A 16,624-nucleotide genomic window follows, 5' to 3' on the forward strand; every position below is an offset into this window, starting at 1 on the left:
CCCCCCCCCCCCCCCCCCCGCCCTTCTTTCTCCTGACACTCTGATCTTGTCCCTCATGGTGCCTGTGGCAATTTGTAACTATACCACAAATGTTACTTGTATGACACTCACCACCCTCCTCGGAGATTCAGTGGTGAGGTCAAGGCCAGACCCAAATGTCTGACACATGAGCTAACTGGGGCCAGGCCATGGAATGAGAGTAAGCAAGAAATCCTGCTGGGAAGGGTGGGTCCAGGTCAGCGAGCAGCCGAGGAAGGGCCAGTTTCTGCCTAAGAACAGGACGAGGAACTTGGGTGGAGCCTCCCTGCTCACTGCCACCTTTTATGGGGCCTTCCTGGGTCTGTGCTAAGCGCTTTATGGATATGATTCATTATGTCTTCACAAGTACCAGGAGGCAGGTATCATCATTATCCCCTCACAGATGATGGAGAAGAGGGAGAGAGTTGCCTAAGGCCACCCAGCTAGCAGATGGGAGCCCTTTCCTGCTAGTCATGGGTACCTGACAGGCAGCTTGCCTTCCTGTGACCTGAAGCAAGCAGGGTGTGTGTGTGTGTGTGTGTGTGTGTGTGTGTGTGTGTGCCACACAAGTATAAGCCAGGGTGTGGTGGCACCTGTCTGGTACCATGGCTGTAGGGATTATAGAGCTAAGGAAGAAGAAAAATTAGGAGTTTGAGGCTAGCCTGTTCTATGTAGTGAGTTACAGGCCAGCCTGGACTCTGTTATAATACCATGTTTTAAAATACAAAAGTGGAGCTGGGCAGTGGTGGCGCACGCCTTTAATCCCAGTACTTGGGAGACAGAGGCAGGCGGATTTCTGAGTTCAAGGCCAGCTTGATCTACAGAGTGAGTTCCAGGACAGCCAGAGCTACACAGAGAAACCCTGTCTTGGAGGAAAAAGAAAAAAGAAAAAACAAAACAAAACAAACAAAAACACAAAATTGTGGGGCTGGAGAGATGGCTCAGCGGTTAAGAGCACTGACTGCTATTCTGAAGGTCCTGAGTTCAAACCCCAGCAACCACATGGTGGCTCACAACCATCCGTAATGAGATCTGATGCCCTGTTTTGATGTGTCTAAAGACAGCTACAGTGTACTTACATATAATAATAAATAAGTCTTTAAAAAAATAAATAAGTCTTTAAAAAAATAAATAAAATACCAAATTGGGACCGGTGAGATAGCTGAGCAGATGAAGGCTCTTGTTGCCAAATCTGATGACCTAAAATCAATCCCCGGGATCCACATGGTGGAAGCAGAGAAACAACTCCCCAAAGTGTCCTCTGAGTTCCTCATGTGTACACACACACACACACACACACACACACACACTACATACCTACACACACACACACACACACATACTACCTACACACATACAGTAAATGCTTTAAAACAAGTAAATCAAAACAAAAATTTAAAAATCATCAATAACAATAACAATTATCAAGAAAACATCTCATCAGGTCTCCAAGTTCTGCTGCTTCAGGGTGCCCTCTCTGGGGCCCATGGTATACACTGTTTAAGGCCCTTCCTGTGTTTGCTGAAGCTGAGCTCTATATCTGCCTGTTTTTACAGAAGAGAAGGAAGGATCACAACTCTATGAGTGAATACTGAAGGTTCCTGTAAAGGAACGGGATTTGGCAGGGAGTAGGGGACCTGACCCAAGGCTATCTTTCTGCTCTACTGAAAGACTTTCATGGGGAGACCCCCACTCAAATCTCCGGAGGACATGTACCCAAGGAATCACAAGAGACCGTCTTGATGAAAAACATGAGGCAGTTTAATTTCGGGGCACTCCAGGCTGACTCTGTACTTATATCATGCAGGAGATAGTGGAATCGAACACGAGGCTCAGGGGTTAGGGGTTTATATAGGAAAAAGGTCTGGGCGAACAAAGGAATTAGTGTGGCTATATATGATTGGCTAGTTCAAATATTAACTATTACGTGCAGGACAGAGTGGAAAGTTCTTAAGGTTGGTGTTAAGCTGAGTCAACAGAGCATCTGACCTTAAACTATATCTAAGAGGACCAGATGGTCTACTACTCAGTGTCTGCCCAGACATGTCTTTGTATGTTTTTTTTATAGTTTATGTCTTTTTGACCTGCTAGTTCTCAGGATGTCTAACAGACTGTTTATTTTTGCCCAGGCTTATTTGGACATATTCGACCTTGGTCTACTATGTTTTTCTCAAACCTATAATTTTCTCATTAGCTAGTACAAGTTTTAAATTTAACTCTTTCACTACCAGCCTCCATTTCCCCCTGAGGTCTACCCTCTGGTCTCTGTGCACTCCCCACTCCAGAGGGCTTCCTAAAGCAGCTCTCCCCAAAGCCAAAGTCCTCACCACAATCCCCTAATTCCTAGTCTTCCTCTGCTTTCTAAGTTAGCATTGCTCATTTCCTGCCTGCTCCAGCCACTGTGGTCTTTCAGTAGAGTAAGCAGGCTCCTGTCCCCAGCCTTTGCATGCCGTCCCTCTGTTTGAAGACTCTACTCTGTGATGGTATGTTTTCCTCCCTTAAGGCTGAAAATACCAGCTTTATCTTCTCCGTTGCCGCTCTCCAATTGTACTTTTCTTTACAGTTCTGACCACCACCTGATAAGTTTCGATGAAGTAATAAAGAGAAGAGAGAGTCCACAGCAGCTGATTATGATTTGCAGGACCAGAGTGGGGAGGGGAGAGATGGTGGGAGTGAGAGAAAGCGAGTGTGGACAAGAAAGAGAAGGCAAAAGAGAGGACCAAGAGAAAGCTCATAGCTGAACTGGCAGGGCTATAGGGAGTGAGAGTAGCTGGGGGAGGGGAAGATGAGAAGAACTAGGTACTTGAGATACTGAGGGAGCCTGCAGGCCTCATGTGCTTTGGTGTGCTAGTTGGCACCACAGACAGCTGTTTGTCCCTCTGCTCGCAGTAAGGAAATGGCTCCTTTAGTAGACAGAACTGACTTCATAAGTTCCTGAGGAATGCTGGCTTTTGTTTAATCACCAGTACTTGAGGAAAGAGAGTTTCCATTGGTCCTGAAATATACAATGTAATTTGATTGTTTCCACTACATTACTCCCTTCAACTTGACACAAGCCCTTCTGCTCATTCCCCCATCCTTTTGTTTTTGTTACTATTAATATCCCCGAAATCAGTAGTGCTAACCCTGTGTGAATGGCTAAGATGGAGCCATCTGCTGAGGAGTGGACAGCTACCATTTCTCCCCTGAAGTGGGAGTTAAAGGCGCTTTTGACCTACTTGAAGTGAGTACTGGGAACCGAACTGAGGTCCTCTGGAAGAGCATCGAGCAGTCCTAACCTCTCTCTAGATAACCTACACACACACACACACACACACACACACACACACACACCAGGAACTGCAGCCAGCTACAAAAAATGTTATTGTTTACTTTTCTCTGTGTTTTTCTGGTAATATCTTTCTAAGAGAGATTATCCCTATTTTTTATTTTATGAATGATATAAAGTATTTTGTTTATTTTTTACATCATCATCATGTGTTTCTATCTCTCCTGTGTGTGTGTGCACCATGGTGTATGTGTGGAAGTCAGAAGACAACTTTCAATCCTCCATATGAGGTCAGATGATCAAACTCAGATGGTTAGCCTTGGTAGTAAGTAGCCTGCTGAGCCATCTTGCCAACCCCTAAAATATTTTCCTATAGCATTCTTCGTCGTTGTTGTTTGTTTGATACTGGGTCTTGTTATGTAGCCTGGGCTGGTTTTGAATTAGTGATTCTCCTGACTCAACTTTCTAAGTGCTGGGATGTGTTGCCACCATGTTGGGCTCTTATAATAGCCTTAAATTAAGCTGGTATATAGGAAGTAAGCATGGAGGGAGATGCCTGGCCAGGTTAACCACAAAAGAGCTTTTAAGTCAGTGAGCACTTCTGAGTTCCTCTTCTATCCAACCCATGAGTGAGACCAGGGACTAGAAGCTCTGACACTCATCCTGGGGACCCAGATTTCCTCCTGCACCCCCTCTCCCTACTTCACTCCAGAGGAAAACCAAAATAAGTTATATCTAGACAAGCCAGGGTTGGTGTGACACTCTGAAGTGACAGACAGGGTTCAGGAGCTTGGGCTCTGCCAGAGGCAGGTCTGGGCTTGGCTCTTGGTTCAGCTACAGGCAGTGTGTGTTCTCTGAGCCACAGTGTCTACATCTCTAAATAGGGATAATAAAGAGCTTTCTTTTAGGGTTTGATGACTCCATGTAGAAGCTAGAAACCTGGGTAGGCATATAGAAAGCCTTTGACAAACTGGAGTTTGATGACAATGATGATGATGATGATGATATTATTATTATTATCACCATCACTAAAACACCAGCAATGGAACAGCAGGGAGGTGGGAGTGGGGGACAGTCAGGACTGGTGTTTATATGCAGAGAAGTGTTAGATGTTACAAGTTGGGGTGCGGGTGTTGGGGTGGGGAGAGACTGACTGAGAGACATTGAGAAAGGCAGATGGAAACTGGCCCCTCCTAACTAGGTGATGAAGCCTAGTGTTACAAGCTGGTTTCAGGTGGGAGGGCCCGGGGCTCCTGGGAACAGAGAAGCAGTCACACTTGTTGAACAGGGACAAGATATGGGGAGGATGCCTGGGTTCCCCATTGGAACCATGACAGGTGATGAAGGCCATGAGTACGTGTGTGTGTGTGTGTGTGTGTGTGTGAGAGAGAGAGAGAGAGAGAGAGAGAGAGAGAGAGAGAGAGAGAGAGAGAGAGAGAGAGAGAGAGAGAGAAAGAGAGAGAGCTTGTACTGATCCCTCCTTCCTGGCCCCCAGGGAAGGCTGCGGGTGGTGAGCAAGCAGCAGCACAGTGGCTGTGAGCTCTTACAGGCACACAGGTCCCTCCATGCAGGTAAACAGGATGGGTGTCTGGGTCAGCTTCTCCCTCCCCTGGTCTTCCCACCTACTCTTCCCCTGGGGGTGGCTGGCCCGCCCAATTCCAGGGCTCCTGAACTCTCAATGACAGCTGCCTGAACCCTTCCTTGTCAATAACAGATATGCCACTCCTTCAACACCGGGGTGCCCAGAACCTCAGAATTTAACCACAGCCCCAGAATCCCCAATGCCTAACTACACTGTGGACATGTGCAAGGGACAGGCACCTGCAGGTAGTGGCATGCCAGAAGAGAGAAGGGAGCTGGAAATGGTCACCTCTCTCCAGTCTGCATGCCCCTGTGCATACTGGCTCACCTGGGACGGGTCCTCTATTCTGTGGTTTTGCTCTCCTTATACCCTTGGGGGCTCACCTGCTTGTGAGCCCTGTTTCCTAAGTACCCTCACCCTGCCGCCTCCAGAAGACAGCAACACCTATCTATCTCCTCAGATGCTCCTGTCTCCACCCTGCGCCCCAGATTCCTGGGCTTAGGCAACTGGAACACTTTTGCATCCGTCTCATCTTATTCTTTCCCCTCCCTCCTGATGGCCCGCTCGTGAGCAGCTCTCTATTTCAACACAGGCTCTGGCTCACAATTAAGCTTCATTACCCTATCTGTGGATAGGCCCTGAGTCACTGGAGGAGGGATCTTAGGTGGCCCAGCCCTGTTACATTTTCCCAACCTACAGTATAAGGGATAGTGGCAAGAAGGAAGACTCTGGAAAGCAGGGGAGTCTGGGAACAGAAAGAGAAGGCTGTGGGAAGAGGTCTCAGTACAGAGGAAGAGAAAAGGGGACAAGTAGACTGGGCTGCAGAGATCCTCAGGGGAGAGAGGGAGTTGGGCAGAGATGAAGCGACAGGGGTCTCTGGCCTGTCTCCTGCTGGCCCTATGTCTGAGTGGTGGGGCAGCTAACCCATTGCACAGTGGAGGGGAGGGCACAGGGGCGAGTGCTGCCCATGGAATGGGAGATGCCATTAGCCATGGAGTTGGAGAGGCTGTAGGCCATGGGGCTAAAGAAGCAGCCAGCTCTGGAATCCAGGATGCCCTAGGCCAGGGGCATGGAGAGGAAGGTTTGATGGCAAGCAGAGGCGATGTTTTCGAGCACCAGCTCGGTGAAGCAGCGAGATCTCTGGGGAATGCTGGGAATGAGATTGGCAGACAGGCCGAGGACGTCATTCGCCGAGGGGTAGATGCTGCCCGCAACTCTGTGTCTTGGGTGAGTGGCTGGGAAGCCGGGTGTGCAGATAGGGGCTGGGGGTGGCTGGGTCAAGGACCTTGAGAGATAGTTCCTTGGTGGTTGTCTGGGGTGGTTTCTTTTGTTGTCATAAATCTTCCCTCTCCCGCATGGTCCCCCTCCTCCCCCCCTCATGGTGCTGATTCCCTCTCTCTTATGATTGTCAGACATAGTCACACTGAGGATGGGTGTATTGTCTTTGCAGGGGACATCTGGAGGGAATGGCGTGTATGGCTCTCAAGGTGGTGTTGGAAGCCAGGGCAACCCTGGTCCTCAAGGGACACCCTGGGCCTCAGGAGGCAACTATGGAACTAACTCTCTGGGTGGCTCTGTGGGTCAGGGTGGCAATGGCGGACCACTCAACTATGAAACCAATGCCCAGGTAAAGTCACTACCCAGACTCATCCCTCAATCCTGTTCTCTCCACCCCTCCTTATCTCTGGATCCTAAACTCGGTTTCTGCCTCCCTGCAGGGAGCTGTGGCTCAGCCTGGCTATGGGGCAGTGAGAGGCAACAACCAGAACTCAGGGGTAAGAGGGGAGTTGTGTGCATGTGACAGGATGGCAGGGATGAGCAGAAAGGGGGCTGGGGGTGGAGGTCACAAGCCAGGGAAGGGGGCACAGAACTGGAAAGGAGCAAAAAAGCCAAGCCACAGGCAGTAGAGGCCTAGCTTGTGGAGGTAGTTTTGACATCTCAGTCCTCATGGTGTCCCCTTCCATCCACAGTGTACCAACCCCCCACCTTCAGGCTCCCACGAAAGCTTCAGCAACTCTGGGGTAAGAGTAGTGCGGCCTCTGGTTTGGCTCTGGGAAGGTGGGATACACTGCTTTCTGGGGGTGGGGGTGGGTGAAGCTATGCAGGGCCCTGGAACAAGGGGACAAGGAAGACAATTATGGGGGCTCTGTCCTTAGACATTGCTCTGTTCTTCTGGCCCTTAGGGAAGCAGCAATGATGGAAGTCGTGGTGGCCAAGGCAGTCAAGGTGCTAATGGTCAGGGTGACAGCAGTAGTGGTGGCCAAGGCAACAGCAACAATAACGGCAACAGCAGTGGCAACGGTGGCAGTGGTGGTGGCAACGGTGGCAACAACAATGGCAACAGTGGCAACAGCGGTTCTGGGTCCCGGGTAAGTTTCTTCCTTAGGATGGGACTACAATTGTGGTGGTGAGGACACAGGCTCTGGGGGTTCTCTTAAAACTGTCACAGCCCTAGAGTGGATGGCTTCAGTGACAGTGGTCATACGGGACTCCCTCATCCCCCATTCCCCACTTTCCCTGCCCTAATTACAGGGCTCCTTCCGCAGGGGCACGAATTTCCTCCTACATCGCCTACCCCCTTTCTGGCTCAGGCTTAACCTTTACTGCTTGCTGAGCAGAGCTGAGGGTGAGGGGAGGGAAGAAGACAGATGGGCATAGGATAAGATTGTAATCTCCAGCACAGGGAAAGCTGAGGCAAGAGGATTGCTATGACTATGAGGGCAGCCAGGGCTACATAACTATGTCTTAAATAAAGCAAATAAGAAAAGCCCCACTTGTTTGGGGTACTTCCAGGAGAATAGGGGAGGGTTGTTACCATGGAGAGTTAAGGATAGCTGCGGTGTAGACAACGCTAGTAACTAACTGTGCATGCGTGAGGCCCCCATGTGATGAGTGAGAGGGGCACCTTAGAAGGGGAGCTCCAAGAAAGAGTGTTCAAACTTGGAGGCCACATGAGTTTCCTTAGGGGTCTGAAAATTGTACCAGTCAAAGGAGGAGGCTGGTGTTGGTGCCCAGTGGTGGAGAGTGCTTGTCTGGAATGTACTAAGTCTGTGTTCCAACCCCAGTTCCACATAAGCCAAGTGTGGTGACACATTCCTGCAACCCTAGCTCCTGCTGGTGGAGGCAGGATCAGGAGTTAAGGCCCTCTATGGCTACATAATGAATTCAAGGTTATCCTGGGCTACATGAGAACCAAAAAATCACCACCACCAAACAAACCCAAATAAAGGCCAACCGCAAGTGGTTTGATGTGAAGAGTCTGAGACCACCCTCTCTCCCCATTCAGGACCTAGAAACATCTAACTTTGATGAAGGCTATTCAGTCTCCAGGGTAAGAACTCTAGGTCCCCACCCCCACCCCTACCCCATAAGCAAGGGTTCATAAGGAAGGGTTGGGTGGAACAAGCCCAGCCTGCCCCCTAGTGGCAGCTTCTTTAATTTTTTTTTATGTAGTATATATGTGTATGTCGGTCATATGTGTAAGTGCCCACGGAGGCCAGACTGGTAGATCCCCTAGAGGTGGAGTTCACAAAGTTTTGAGCCTCCCAATATGAGTCCTGGTAACTGAACTCGGGTCCTCTCAAAGTGCATGTGCTCTTAACCTTTGAGGCATCTCTTCAGCCCCAGTAGCAATTGAAGTTGTGTGTGTGTGTGTGTGTGTGTGTGTGTGAGAGAGAGAGAGAGAGAGAGAGAGAGAGAGAGAGAGAGAGAAGAGAGAGAGAGAGAGAGAGAGAGAGAGAGAGAGAGAGAGAGAGAGAGTTAACAGCTCAGACTCCCCAAGTCACTGTGTCAGGCCTGGCCTTTTACTGCTGAAGTTCAGCTGCCTCTCACAACCAGTTGGCCAAAGATGGGAAAGAATAGAGGCTGGAGAGATGGCTGGGAGCTCCCGAGTCTCTTTGCATATGCTTTAGGGACATCATTTCCTTGCAGGGAAGTAGCTCGTCCTCTGGCAGCAGAGGTGGAAGTGGTGGAAGTGGTGGTGGAAACAGACCTGAGGTGAGTGTTAGCTGGCAATGCTGGAAGAGCTGTCTCCAAGAGGTGTTGATTACAATGTTGCCATAGTGAGGCTGGGACTGCACAGCAGCAGGAGACTGAGAAAAAAAAATCTTTCCCCTACAGTGTAACAACCCAGGGAATGATGTGCGCATGGCCGGAGGATCTGGGAGTCAGGTGAGAGACAAATTAACACCCACCGTGGCAGCCTTTCACCACTGTAGTGTGGCCCCACCCAGGAGCCCACTCTGCTCAGCATTTTTACTGATGCTCACTCCAGGCACCCTGGGAAGGAAACCAAACTTACAAAAAAGGTACCAAATAGAGACCCCAAAGTCACAGCGGACAGCATGACAGCATTCCTTCATTTTGGATGCTCATGTGTGTGTGTGTGTGTGTGTGTGTGTGTGTGTGTTACCAGGGATTGAACCCTGGGTCTTGGTCATGCTAGGCAGCCACTCTACCACTGAGCCACACCCCAGCCCCTCACTGGGGGATTCTAGGCAGGGGCTCTACCACTGAGCAGCCTGCCCCCTGCCCTACTCCAGCTTCTTAATGCTTTTAGGCAAGTGTTCTACCATGGAACGAAAATATTCTCTCTCTCTCTCTCTCTCTCTCTCTCTCTCTCTCTCTCTCTCTCTCTCTCTCTCTCTCTCTCTCTCTCTCTCTGTCTCTCTCTAAGTTCTCAATAACAGGATCGGTCCAGGCTGCCCTCAAATCCTCTTAGCCTTAAAAGTGCTGAGATTACAGGCATAAATCACCAAGCCCAGCTTCTTTTTAGTTTTTATCTTGAGATAAGGGCTCCCTAAGCACCTCAGGCTGGCCTTGAACTCCTTATGAAGGTCAAACATCTCTTAAACAAAGTCTTACGCATTATGCTTTGCTACATATACAGACGAGGCTGTGAGGATCCATGTGTAAACCAATCCGATTTTATTTTATTTATTTATTTTTAAGATAGGCCATACCCCAGGCTAACCTCACACTTTCGATGCTCCTGCCTCAGTCTTGTGAGTGCCCACTGTCAGTATTTTATCAGCCTATTTCAAATGTCCCATCCTGGCCAGTGACCAGAACCCATTGAACTCTTAAGAGCGCACACACACCTTCCTAGTTATTCTGGAAATCTGGGCACTAGGGTCAGTACCCGCAGGGACGCTGTTGAGTAAGTGTGACACCCGGGTCCACACCTAGAGGTCTTGTGCAAAATGCAGGTTGAGCCAGCAGGTCTGGGGTGGGGCTGGAATTCTGAGTTTCTCATCCCTCCCGTGCAGATGCTGAGGCTTGGGACTGGGCCCTGGTGGCAGCAGGGGTCACTGGGTGGGGAGCAAGATAAGATTGGTAGAAAATAGGGTGTGTTGGAGGGGCAGGGGGCTGAGCAGAGGCAGCTTTCCAAAGAACTTGTATAATAGGGTGCTAAGTTTTATGGGTCCCCAAGTTTTAGGAGCAACTCTTTTACCTTGTTAACTCTTGTCCTTTCTTTCTTTCTTTCTTTCTTTCTTTCTTTCTTTCTTTCTTTCTTTCTTTCCTCCCCTCTTTCTTTCTTTTTAAATAAGCTTTAAGAACCCAGAGACACTCTAGGCTTTGTGGCACACACCTTTAGTCCCAGAACTTGGGAGGCAGAGGTAGGTGGATCTCCATGAGTTTGAGGCCAGCCTAGTGTACAAAGTGTATTCTTAGGACAGCCAGGGCTACACAGAGAAACCCTGTCTCAAAAAACAAAACAAAACAACAACAAGAAGACCGTCAACAACAGCACCAGTTTTCTTCTATGGTCTCTGCCATTTTTCTTTTTTTCACATTTTCTTTCTTTTTGGTACTTCAGCAGAGATCAGGGAAGTCCTAGTGGTCCCAGGGGAGGAGCTGCTCGTCACTAATCTTCAGTAGCAATACTGACAGGGCAGGTGTCCCCACATCCTGGCCAGGTCTAACGCTGGCTCTGGGAATGAGAAAAGACAATGGGGCTGCTGATCTCTAACCCAGGAGGTGACTAAGCAGTATACAGTGTGTCCTTTCTCACCCACTGCCACTCCCTTTCTGCCCAGCGCCCAGCCAGAGTTTCTAGTCTGTGTCTGTAGAGCCTAGCAGCCTGGCCAGGAGAGGGCTCGGAGGACTTAGTGGCAATGGCACTTTTTGCCATGTTCTGGAGAAGAGACAATTATCAGCTGGTGATTCATAAGCGTAAGTCAGCAGTCAGCGGACCCTCATGGGACAAGTGGAAAGAAGAGCTGGCAGACAGAAGGCGCTGCCCACAGTCCCTTCTATATCCACACACCCCTCTGGCTTGTCCTCTCTGCCCCCACTGACTTTTGTATGTTATGTTTCCCCAGGAGAGTAAAGAGAGCAGCCGTCTCCTTGGGGGCTCCCATGACTACCAGGTGAGCAAGGGACGGCCAGGTCAGCTTAGCAGAAGGGACTGTGGAGAATAGGAGAGGATGCCAAGAGACAAAAGGACTTATCTCTTCTTGTTAGCTGCTCTTAAACTTCGGTGACTACTGAGAAACCAAAATGGTGACTGGGATCTACCTCCCCTCCTAGCCCTTCCCGCTTCCATGTGGAATCAGAGCCATACTGATGGCAAGTGGGAAATGAGACAGAAGTAACAGAAGGCTAGAGATCCCGGCCTGGAGGTGACACTTGGAGCTACAGTTACTGGGGAGGAAGAGGCAGGAGGACTGCAAGTTCAAGGACTGCCTAGTCTGTAGAGTGTGTTCGTGGCCAGTCTGAGCAACTCAGAGAAATCTTACCTTAAAAAGTAAAGAAGAGCCTGGCGGTGGTGGCACACGCCTTTAATCCCAGCACTTGGGAGGCAGAGGCAGGTGGATTTCTGAGTTCGAGGCCAGCCTGGTCTACAGAGTGAGTTCCAGGACAGCCAGGGCTACACAGAGAAACCCTGTCTCGAAAAACCAAAAAAAAAAAAAGGAAAGAACTGGAACATGGATTTGAAGTAGAGCCCCTGCCTAGAATCCCCCAGTGAGGGGCTGGGGATGTGACTCAGTGGTAGAGCCCCTGCCTAGAATTCCTCAGTGAAAGGCTAGGGGTGTGGTTCAGTGATAGAGCCCCTGTTCAACATATGTGAGGATCTAGATTCAATTCCCAAAGAGATCAAGGGAATATACATACATGTGTGTGTATGTATGTATACACGCACATACATATATGTGCATATAAATGTGTAAGTATCGAGAAATGGAAAGTTGCTGAACTTTGTGCATAAAGATGGGGGTTAAAGGTCAGGCCTGCCTCTCATCTCTGTATTTTCAGGCAAGTCCACTGGCCCTTTGCATCTGGGAACTCTGACTTCTTCCCCTTCTTCCTGGACTAACCACTTCTGTTAAAATGCAGTAATCTCAAATAAGTCCTATGGCAAGATAAGGTGTGATGCTGGGCACACAGTGGGGCTGCTGTGAAGGTGACAGTCAGGCATGGCAGTGGATTGCTGTTAACCGCTGTAAACCTGGGGGGAGGCCAACACAGGAGGACCACTCTAAGTTTGCAGCCAGCCTGGACTATGTGGTGAACACACATCTCAAGACTTTAAGTCAGCCATGTGGTTGAAGTCACTCATCTCTTTGAGCTGAGAATTCGGGTGTGGGAGAGAGATGAGAAAGGGTTATGGAGAGGAGAGATGCAGGGCCAGTGGTGCAGTGGGTGGGCCTGGGATAGACTGACAAGATTTGTCTGACAGTGGACATGAGTTTTGAACATGTCTCTTCCTTTCCTCTATGCAGGGGCATGGGTCCAATGGCGGCAATGCACAAAAAGAAGCTGTCAGTGAACTCAACACTGTGGTGAGTGGACGTCTTCCTCTACCCCGGGTTGGGACTCGGGTGTCAGACAAACTTTATTGTTTTCCCTCCTGATACCCACATCTCCTACCTCTGCCTCTTGCTCACAAGGTGGACTTGTAACCTCCTGCTCTTTCTTGTCCGTTCCTTAGAACTCTGATGCATCTTCCTTGCCCTTCAACTTGGACAATTTCTGGGAGGTGAGTTCTGGAAGCTTGCTCGGCTCCCTTTGGAGAAGCAACCCCACATCTTCCACATGCTTCGAGAAAGCCACAGCCTCAGCCTTTAAATTCGTTTTTATTTTATGCATATGAATACTTTGCTGGCATCAATGTATGCACATTGTGTGCATGCCCAGTGCCAACAGAGGCCAGAAGAAGGTATCAGATCTCCTGGAACTAAAGTTACAGATACTGTGTACCACCATGTAGGTGCTTGGAAGAGAATTCAGGTCCTCTGGAACCATATCCAAGTACTCTTATCCTCTTAGTGACCTCTCCAGCCTAGCCCTTGACCCTTTCTGGCCCCCCAAAAAAGAACAAAACAAAAACCGCCGGGCGGTGGTGGCGCACGCCTTTAATCCCAGCACTTGGGAGGCAGAGGCAGGCGGATTTCTGAGTTCGAGGCCAGCCTGGTCTACAGAGTGAGTTCCAGGACAGCCAGGGCTACACAGAGAAACCCTGTCTCAAAAAAAAAAAAAAAAAAAAAAAAAAAAAAAAAAAAAAAACAAACCCAAAACAAAAAACCAAACAATTTTTTTTCATGATCTGACTTAAACATATCTTATTATTTTCTCTGCAGAATTTTAAGTCCAAGATGGGTTTCATTAACTGGGATGCCATAAACAAGGTAAGGGCTGGAAGGCCATGCACTGCTGACTTGAGAACAGAGGACCAGAGAGTAGAGAGCTAGACATCTTCATGGTGAGGCAGAGGTAGAGCCATGATAGCCACTAAGAAGGTGTTTAGGCAAATGCTCAAACAAAATGAGTCCACACGTGGGGAGTCAATGGAGACCTGAAAAGAGAGGGTAAATTCAGAAATTCCTAGGAGCCGGAAATGAGCAGATGGGATGGATGTCGTTAATATTTTAACATGAAGAACAGGTGGATCCTCAGGATCAGTCTAGTCTCTCCTCAGACCTGCAGGGGTACAGGCTTATCATTCTGGCAATTTGGGAAGAAAAGGCAGTAGGGTTGGCAAATTCAAGGCCACCCTGGACTACAGAGGGGGTTTATAGCCTGTTTGGGTGATTTAAGGAGATGATATCTTAAAATTAAAACCCACCAGTGAATGGCTGAGTTGAAACTCAAGGTAGAGCCTCTGTCTAGAATCCCCCAGCGAGGGGCTGGGGGCGTGGTTCAGTGGTAGAGCGCTTTATCAAGCTTTCTTGTGGCCCTAGACTCAATCTCAAGCACTGAAAAATAATTAATTTTTTAAATCAAAGATAGGGCTGGAGAAATGGCTCTGTGTTTAAGATGTATGCTGATCTTGCAGAGGAAAGAGTTCTAATTCCAGCATCCACATCAGGCAGCTCACAACTGCCTGTAACCCCAATGCCATTGGATCTAACACCCTCTTCTGGCCTCCTCCCAACACAGAGAAAGAGACTGATATAGGCGCGCGCGCGCGCGCGCACACACACACACACACACACACACACACACACACACACACGTGTAAACATTTTTAAAGTAAAAATAAACTCCAACTTTGCCTTAAAAAAAAAAAAGTGGTCCAAACAGGCACCTCTGTCATCCACAGTCATGGTTTTCTGCCAGGAGAGTTTGGGCTTTTCTTTGCTCTTTATTCTCTTAATTCTCATCAAGCTATCATGATGTCAAACCATTCTGGCCAGGGGCATCCACTGTGAAAGGGAAGGGTGGGGCAGGAGAAGGAGAAAGAATTTCACTGCCCTAGCTGGGAGGATTATACATAAGCAGGGACACTCCCAAGACCTGTCACCCATCTGGTGACAACAGCTCCCCAGTCCATTTTCCTTGTCTCTCTGGATTTGTCAAGCTTCATATGTCCTTGTCCTCACTCAGTAAATTCCCTAGGATCATGCCTACTCAGTCTGCCTAATCCCTTTTGTATAGAGCTGGGGACTGAACCCAGAGCTTCACCAGGAATATATACACAGCTCTACCTGTAAGCAACACCCCCAGCCCCTCACTGGGAGATTCTAGGCAGGGGCTGTACCACTAAGCCACACCCCAGCCCCTCATTGGGGGATTCTAGGCAGGTGAGTACCAATGAGCCACACCCCAGCCCCTCACTGGGGGATTCTAGGCAGGTGAGTACCTCTGAGCCACACCCCCAGTCCCTCACTGGGGGATTCTAGGCAGGGGCTGTACCACTGAGCCACACCCCAGCCCCTCACTGGGGGATTCTAGGCAGGTGAGTACCTCTGAGCTGTATCCCTAGCATTCTTTTTCACTTTTTATTTTGAGACAGGGATTCACTAAGTTGTCAAGGAAGTCCTTGAACTCAATATCCTCTTGCCTCAATCTCCTGAGTAGCTGGATTAACAGACCAGAGGACACTGTGCTCAGGAAACTTGGAGGTGGTTAAGACAGGAAACACCCAAGTGATGGGGCAGTCTTCTCAAGAGTCACCAAGACAGGTTTAAAAGAGAATATGAATTACTTGCCAAAGTTTAAAAATTGGCACTTAAATAATTTAGGTGCTTATCTTGAAATATTTGGCCAGTCTGGGACCCCCTTTCCATGGGATAGAGTGGCTTTACTTTGTGCTATAGATTCTTATTCTCCAGTGGCTACTCTGACCCTGTCCATTGAGGATTCCAGCCACCTGACTGGAATTTTAACCCTTATCCTAAGACAGACTTCCCAGGACTTGAGGTCTTTATGGAAAAGTAGGCAATGGTGAGATGTGGAAGAACTCCCAGACACCAGGAAAGCCTTTTTGACCTCCCAGATCTGAGGCAAGAAATGACAGATGGGGATTTCCCCACAGCAGTACGTTTCTGGTTTAAATGAACAAAATAAATTGTTTTATTTAAGACCTTTATTACTTAACTTTGAGACAGAGCCTTCCAATGTAGCTCAGCTTAACCTTGAACTTACTAGGTAGCCCAGAATTACTCAAAGCTGAGCGTTTCCTGCCTCAGCCTCTTGAATGCTTGGATCCCAGGCATGTACCACCATGCCTGGATGAGAGGTCTGCCTTTTAAGAACTCAGCTTCTGGTGGGATGAGCCTCCTTGCTAAAGTCCTTGGGAGCTGGGGAGGGGTACTCAGGACTCCAGAGAAGGCCGGGGTACAGGCTTTCACTATTCCAGGAACAACACACACAACCAAGCATTTTTGCCCATCTGGGAATGCTAGCTAGGTAGAATTCATAGGAATTGGCCTTCCAGCAGGTCAGTCTGGGAGAAAGGAGTAGGTAGTGCTGGGCAGGATAGGGCATCTAGCTCTATCTAGTCATTCCCAGTAGAAGGGGAATAAAGAAGCTGAGCACTTTAGCCAATAGGAGGGGGGAGGGGGAGGGGCTCTATCCCAAGCTGGAACATCTGGATTGTGTGGAGAATAGATAGCATCTTAAAAGATCCATGCAGGGCTGGAGAGATGGCTCAGCTGTTAGGAGCACTGCTCTTCTGAAGGTCCTGAGTTCAAATTCCATAACCACATGGTGGCTCACAACCATCTGTAAAGAGATATGACGATGAGTCTGAAGACAGCTACAGTCTACTTACATATAATAATAAATAAATCTGTGGGCCAGAGCGAGCAGGGCCGGAGAAAATGGGGCCAAGGCAGCGAGCAGGGCTGGAGCAAGCAGGGCCAGAGCAGCGAGCAGGGCTGGAGCAAGCAGGGCCAGAGCAGTGAGCAGGGCCGGAGCCAGTGGAGCCAGCAAGAGCCAGGCGCCAGCCAGCCGAATCAACGCCAGCCAAGCCAGAGCCAGTGCCAGCCGAGCCCGAGCCAGCGCCATCCACGCCAGGGCCAGCCGAGTCA

The 16,624-nt window shown here is 49.1% G+C and overlaps 1 protein-coding gene across 4 annotated transcripts in view; it reads left to right on the plus strand.

Annotated features, from left to right (window-relative positions):
• Positions 1 to 5,548: 5,548 nt before the first annotated feature.
• The window catches only part of Dmkn (dermokine), a 19,874-nt gene continuing 8,798 nt past the window's right edge, over positions 5,549 to 16,624 (plus strand). The window contains exons 1-12 of one of the 4 annotated variants that reach the window (XM_031386122.1): positions 5,549 to 6,095; positions 6,319 to 6,495; positions 6,587 to 6,643; positions 6,839 to 6,889; positions 7,052 to 7,237; positions 8,155 to 8,199; positions 8,799 to 8,864; positions 8,988 to 9,038; positions 11,192 to 11,239; positions 12,593 to 12,652; positions 12,802 to 12,849; positions 13,451 to 13,498. In XM_031386122.1, coding sequence (XP_031241982.1) covers positions 5,727 to 6,095; positions 6,319 to 6,495; positions 6,587 to 6,643; positions 6,839 to 6,889; positions 7,052 to 7,237; positions 8,155 to 8,199; positions 8,799 to 8,864; positions 8,988 to 9,038; positions 11,192 to 11,239; positions 12,593 to 12,652; positions 12,802 to 12,849; positions 13,451 to 13,498 — 1,206 coding nt within the window. In that variant the 5' untranslated portion in view covers positions 5,549 to 5,726. The remainder of the gene's footprint in view (positions 6,096 to 6,318; positions 6,496 to 6,586; positions 6,644 to 6,838; positions 6,890 to 7,051; positions 7,238 to 8,154; positions 8,200 to 8,798; positions 8,865 to 8,987; positions 9,039 to 11,191; positions 11,240 to 12,592; positions 12,653 to 12,801; positions 12,850 to 13,450; positions 13,499 to 16,624) is intronic. The other 3 variants (XM_031386124.1, XM_031386125.1, XM_031386126.1) reach the window with 3 other exon arrangements.

This window comes from Mastomys coucha, unplaced genomic scaffold (genome assembly GCF_008632895.1).
Source record: "Mastomys coucha isolate ucsf_1 unplaced genomic scaffold, UCSF_Mcou_1 pScaffold21, whole genome shotgun sequence".
NCBI lineage: Eukaryota > Metazoa > Chordata > Mammalia > Rodentia > Muridae > Mastomys > Mastomys coucha.